The 6696-nt window shown below is 34.2% G+C and overlaps 1 protein-coding gene across 1 annotated transcript in view; it reads left to right on the plus strand.

Moving 5' to 3' along the window:
• Positions 1-5451, plus strand: part of marco (macrophage receptor with collagenous structure) — a 10494-nt gene extending 5043 nt beyond the window's left edge. The window contains exons 6-17 of the mRNA XM_046839553.1: positions 287-358; positions 489-587; positions 2074-2118; positions 2311-2382; positions 2489-2542; positions 3886-3981; positions 4053-4097; positions 4215-4259; positions 4350-4385; positions 4476-4559; positions 4697-4858; positions 5104-5451. Of these exons, the coding sequence (XP_046695509.1) occupies positions 287-358; positions 489-587; positions 2074-2118; positions 2311-2382; positions 2489-2542; positions 3886-3981; positions 4053-4097; positions 4215-4259; positions 4350-4385; positions 4476-4559; positions 4697-4858; positions 5104-5234 (941 nt within the window). The 3' untranslated portion in view covers positions 5235-5451. The remainder of the gene's footprint in view (positions 1-286; positions 359-488; positions 588-2073; positions 2119-2310; positions 2383-2488; positions 2543-3885; positions 3982-4052; positions 4098-4214; positions 4260-4349; positions 4386-4475; positions 4560-4696; positions 4859-5103) is intronic.
• Positions 5452-6696: the final 1245 nt, after the last annotated feature.

Below are 6696 nucleotides of genomic sequence, written 5' to 3' on the forward strand. Positions count from 1 at the left end.
TTTATTTGCACACACTTACATGCAATAATGGGGATTCACAGGCAGTGGTTGAAGGTTGTGTGTTGTGGTTTTATAACAATAACTATTTTTAGATATAATGTACAATTGTTTACCTGGTAAGCAAATACCAAATAATACACAAAGGTCACTAAAGTTGCACCGGGGCTTACAACTTTTCTGTTGCCTTTGTTGTTTTAGTCCTTCTAAGTAAAATGTAAGTTCTTAGAAGTTCAGAGAACGCCATATAGCATCTTCTTAATTATTGATTTTGGCATGTTTTTGTTAGGTCCACCTGGTTCAAAAGGTTTAAATGGACTCCTAGGATCACCAGGACTTAAAGGTGACCCTGGATCACCAGGTCAGTATGTGACATACAGTATGGAATAACCTGGCTTTCTCTGTAAGAATGTGTTTATCTAATTATTGTGTCACAGTTCTTGCTCTATGTTCTTACTACTCTATATGTCTGTTTATCATACATTTAATAGGTAAAGAAGGACTGCCTGGAGCCATAGGTCCAAAGGGAGAGAAAGGAGAAATAGGCATTACAGGATCATTAGGCCCACCTGGGATCCCAGGCAAACCTGGTAGTAAAGCATTTTTATTATTCTTTCAGGGCTGTCAAAATAAATGCATTAATGACGAGGTAACACAAATTAATTTATATGGCACTAGCTTAATGGTCTAAGTTTGACTTTTTTTTAATAAAAATATAAATATAATATAAAAAACCTTCAACGAATACATATTTATTCACAACCTCCTTTCTTTACTCAGATATCCAAAATAAATAAATAAACAAAATAAAGATAAATAATAATAAATAAAAAAATAATAAACTTTTGAATCCCAAAACATTTGTTTTACTTATGCACTAAGTCTCAATTCAAGCACTTAAATCCGCCATGATGCACACATCCAGCAATATAAACCGTCCGTGTGGAAACATAGCAAAACTTCTGTTTGTCATCCTGATGATTTACAATAATAACATTAATGTAAAACACCATAATTACTTTAAAAAATGTACAAGAATAATTTGTCTTCAAGCTTTTTGTTGAGTATAGTTTCACTAATAATAGTGAATAGCTTAATGCATTTGCATAAAGCATCCGTATTTGTCCATGTCCATGTTGATTAGAGAATTAACAACTCAAAAGTATTAATTGAAGGCACAGTTAGAACAGATAAAATGTATGAATATTTTAATTAATTGACAATACTAATATATATACAGTATGACATTATAACAGTATGACCGATAAAGTGAATGACACTGATGATCTCTTCATCATGGCACCTGTTAGTGGGTGGGGTATATTAGGCCACAAGTGAACATTTTGTCCTCATAGTTGATGTGGTAGCAGGAAAATTGGGCAAGTGTAAGTGTATTTAAACGAGTTTGACAAGGGCCAAATTGTGATGGCTAGATAACTGGATCAGAGCATCTCCAAAACTGCAGCACTTGTGGGATGTTCTTGGTCTGCAGTGGTCAGTATATATCCAAATTCGTCCAAGTAAGAAACAGTGGTGAACCGGTGACAGTGTCATGGGTGGCTCACTAATGCATGTGGGGACTGAAGGCTGGTCCATGTGGTCTGATCCAACAAAAGAGCTTCTTTAGCTTAAATTGCTGAAAAAGTTAATGCTGTTAATGCTCAATGGGTCAGGACTGTTTTGGCAGCAGAAGGGGACTAACACAATATTAGGCAGGTGGTCATAACGTTATGCATGATCGATGTATAATTTATAAGAAGCGAGATGACAAAAAAGACTTTACCCGCATAACAAAATCTTTGTTTTGTTAGTAAATAAGATATTTGACCTTGAACCTTTTTGGATCAGTTTTAATCAGTTCTGCTGGTAATAATTTTAATATAGAAAAACACTACAAATATTCAAAGCACCCACACACATTTTTTTATTTATTTATATATATATATATATATATATATATATATATATATATATATATATATATATATATATATATATATATATATATATATATATATACCCTGCCTTGTAATTCTCTAAGTATTCTCTCTTATCTCTCTCCTCTTTCCTCTCCAGGTGTCTCTGGTATTAAGGGCGAAAAAGGAATTCAAGGACTACCAGGTTAGTATTTGCCTAAAATGCTTTTCAACATGCTTTGAAGTGTTGAACATTTCTATAGACTTGATTGTCTTATTGAAGAAGACTTATTTCTGTAAGTAACTCTGGATAAGGGCATATGCCAAATGCCATAAATGTTAATGTATACACAAAACAGTAATCAATCAACCTGATTTCACTGTATATTCCCTCCAGGTGTACCTGGTCCAAGAGGTGTGGTAGGAGAACCAGGTAGAGCTGGGCCACCAGGGGCTAATGGAACAACAGGTAAACCAGAACATCATCACCACAAGCATAATACATTCTTCTTTTTTTTAATCATATTATTCAGCAAGTCATCTGTATGCTAAATCTTTTTCCTTCTGAATTGTAGGACTTAGAGGAATGCCAGGCTTACAAGGACCACCAGGTATTCCTGGACAAAAAGGTGAGAATGAAATAGCATTCCATATGAACACCTCACTCTTGGTACTGATTACTGGATAGATTACATTAATGCCAGGACAGTAATCTAATGTCATTCATTTTCAGACGAAAAATATGTCCTCTGTAAAAATAATCTTTCTGGGTTGCATTAAATTAGTTGGACACATTTACTTTCCAATGATCAGGACCCAGAGAGATTTCCTATTTAAACATTTTCTTGATGCATATACCAGTATCATCATTAGGGTCATCACTCTGTAATGTTGACTATGCCCCTGTATAGAGGGGTCATATAGGGGGTCATTATATGACATAAAAATCAGCTGATAAAATGGTTTACAAAGCATATGATGCAAGCGGGAATGGTCCTTATTGATAGAATTCTTATTTACTGCAGACACACATTGCATTGTGTGTCCCCTATTGTTAAAACTTTGTCTGACCACATTTTTCTTTTGGAAAGGTTCTCCAAATTAAAAAAAGAAAAAGAGACAAAATGGGACTCAATAAATTAGTGCATGGGTAATATTGATTTGTTTATTTTTAACTAATGTATACAGTGATAGCTGTTCACAAACAAAACAAAGCAAAAGCATCCAGTAAACCAATTATTATTGTGAATTATTGCTGTTAATGCATGAAGTTATGCACATCACTGGCCACAGTGGTGCTTTTCTTATTACAGGCAGGTTCTTTGCACCTACTACTCACCAGACCAGACCTGTCATGACAGATCAATGACTGACAGTGTTTCAGCAAACCACACACCTTTTATAAGACAGACCACAGCATACTGGCATGTTTGCTATTATTTATGAACACTTATGAGTATGCATGTTCCAAATTGCATAAACTCCATATATTTCACTGCATATAATATTAATTTATACAAATTTTAGTCAGATAGAAGCATCTTTTTTGTTCACTGGGGACTGGTTGATGCAGAATATTTTTAATCTCACTGAAAAACAATGGTGGTAGAATTTTTAATTAGTAGTAATGATTTTGTCATCTTCAGTAATGAAGATGTCATTTGAACTATCAGAGGATATAGACATGAAGGATCATTTATAAAAGAGAATATACACAATACATCCCAATAAGAGACCAATAGCAAAAGCATTGAACAATATGAAAGCATTGACTGATTCTTGAATTGGTTTGCTGCTAGCTTAAATAGTCACACTCCTTCTGTTACTAAGCAACAGTGGTATAATGACTTTTCTTTTATAAACTTTTTTTATAAGACTTTTTCTTTTATTAAACTTTTCTTGTATAATTTACTTTTTTTTCCATTTACTCACAATCAATTTGGCCAAATAACATAGTTTTCTCAAATTTTAGGATCTCCTGGATCACAGGGCCCCTCTGGGCTGCAAGGGCCCCCTGGACAGAAAGGTTCAGCTGGAGAGAAGGGAAACAGGGGAGAAAGCAATGCAGGTAAGAAGAGCACAGAAGTCACATTGGCTATAATGTAGTTAGGACAGTTAATAATGTGCTATTTCTTCTAGGTATTCAAGGTCCTCCAGGGCCAAAGGGAGACAGAGGATCTACTGGTAAATCATACAATAAACTGATTATAATGTCACAGACATAAGGTTTATGTACTATATAATTATAATATGATCATGAATGAATCATGAATGCATATTTATAGTAGACATAATGTGCAGGTTATTCTGGAGCTAAAGGAGACACAGGCAGTAGAGGTTTCACTGGTGAGTACATAACTGTAAACAAATTGATTTTATAGACATTACATATGTTCAGGAACTACTTACTAGTTTCTCTCTTACACAATCCTGTAGGTGCTCCTGGTTTACCTGGACCAAAGGGTGATACAGGTATGTGTAGAAGTATATTTATTTCATGACTGCATGTGTAGATTGTGCAGCATATATATGCATTTATCTGATAACATTTGTATCATTCAGGTTCTACTGGTCAAAAAGGACAAAAGGGAGTTCCAGGACTCCCAGGTCCTAAAGGAAATAAGGGAGAACAAGCAACTGTTGCACGTAATTATACTTCTAATAAACTTAATTTTGCAATGTTGTGTGTCTGTCTAACCACTTGATTGTCTCCAATATCACCTGTAGAATATCGAATATTTATCTGTCCTTTGTTTATCCTGTGTTTCGTCTTGTCTCTTTAGATGTGCGCTTGGTCGGCACTGCTAATGCAGGCAGAGTAGAGGTTCTGTTTAACTCAGAGTGGGGCACTGTGTGTGATGACAACTTTGACAATTTGGATGCCATAGTGTTGTGTAAAATGTTGGGTTTCAAGCGACCTACACAAGTTTTTAAAGCACAACCAGGTGAGTCACTACAACTTGTTCCTGTTTCTATAAAGCATTATCTCATCATCATTTGTTTCTTCACACAAAGTAAAAAATCATTGTCTAGAAACATCAGGTTAGCAACAACCAAAGCAAGTCATACTTATAAATACAGCTGTATCAGTATTTTATTTTCTGGAAAGATTAGTGATAACAATCACATTGACACTATCATTTAAAATACTTAAGTGGGGTCTTAATACAGTGCTGTTTTTGCATTTCAGGATCTGGTCGGATATGGTTAGATGACTTGCAGTGTGTAGGAACAGAGACCAGCATATTTGATTGTAAGCACGGGGGAATGGGAATTAATGACTGCCAACACACTGAGGATGCTGGAATAGCCTGTGCCTGAAAGGCCACAACAACCTTCCTTTCTTCTTATTTAGATAGATTTATTTTGTATTTGTTACATTACTACAACAATACAATAAACATTGATTTTTACACACAACATTACTGCACGCAGTATTTAACATAAAATACAGTCTATTAGGCGATTACATCTTACCAAAAGCCTCAGCATGTATATAAAGATCTGACTAATAAAAAGCTTTTCATGGTATGTTGAAGTTGGTGTTCTGTGTGTTCTCCTTGTGTCTATAAAGGATACCTTTAGCTTATGGGTTGGCAAATGACCACAATTCTGAGATTTTAGCCTCAATACTTTTGAAGATGGCATAAAATAAATGAAATATAGTATATGAAAGATCTTGAACTCTAGAGTATTCAATTTAAATGGAAAACATCGACCAAATGGCAAAACTTCTTTTGGAACTTTAGTCTAGTTCGCCACCTAGTGGACATTTGTATATCATTAACTTAAACAATGGAATTGACAGCGTAAGAGAAAGTAGGGTGAAATTGGATTTTATGATTTTGACATTGGACAGAAAACAGGTACTTATATTGCTTATTTCTTATGCTGTATCGATTTTCATGGCAAGCAGTGTGTGGCTGAAGGAGATGCCTGCCTTGCTGAGTTCTATCTATCTATCTATCTATCTATCTATCTATCTATCTATCTATCTATCTATCTATCTATCTATCTATCTATCTATCTATCTATAAAACAGTTCTGAAATTCTCATGGAGTTAACCATCTAATGTACATGTTAATAAATATTTGTGTACTAAACATTAAGTATTCAGCTATAGCTCATATTTTTTAAATTGATTACCAATCTTTTTAAATCCCATCACTAAAGGCTAATTGATTATTTATTTCACTAACAGCACAAAACAGGATTTATAAACAAAAAAATTAATTACTCACTAAAGGTTTATGAACACCATACATATTACATACACACATACATACATACATATATAGATAAATACATACATACTATACATCTAACATTTATTCATAAATCTTAAAATAAAGGCTTATAAATTTAAATTGTCAGTTTACCCACTGACCCAGTACACTTAAATTCACCTTATTTCATTATTTTTGACAAAGTAAAGCTCTGTTCCAGAGGAAAGCTATGCTCATACAGCATGTAGACATTTGCAAACACATCTAAAGCATGCTTTAAAAACAAAATAAACCTAGTTTACACAAACTGCACGTCTGCAACCTCACTTGTGGGTCGCTTTGTATAAAAGCATGTGTAAATGCTATGTAAATTAGTTAGGTGTGTCAGCAGAGACGAATAAATACTTTGTTCCTGTTGAGATCTGTGGACCTTCAGGTAATCTCAATATGTGTGTGGAAATATAGTATCTAGTATACAAGCAGTAGAGTTTTTGATTGCATATTATAATTTCTTCAATCCAGGCATATTTCATGAATGCCTTCAGGGATAAAGCAC

This window comes from Silurus meridionalis, chromosome 3 (assembly GCF_014805685.1).
Source record: "Silurus meridionalis isolate SWU-2019-XX chromosome 3, ASM1480568v1, whole genome shotgun sequence".
Lineage (NCBI taxonomy): Eukaryota > Metazoa > Chordata > Actinopteri > Siluriformes > Siluridae > Silurus > Silurus meridionalis.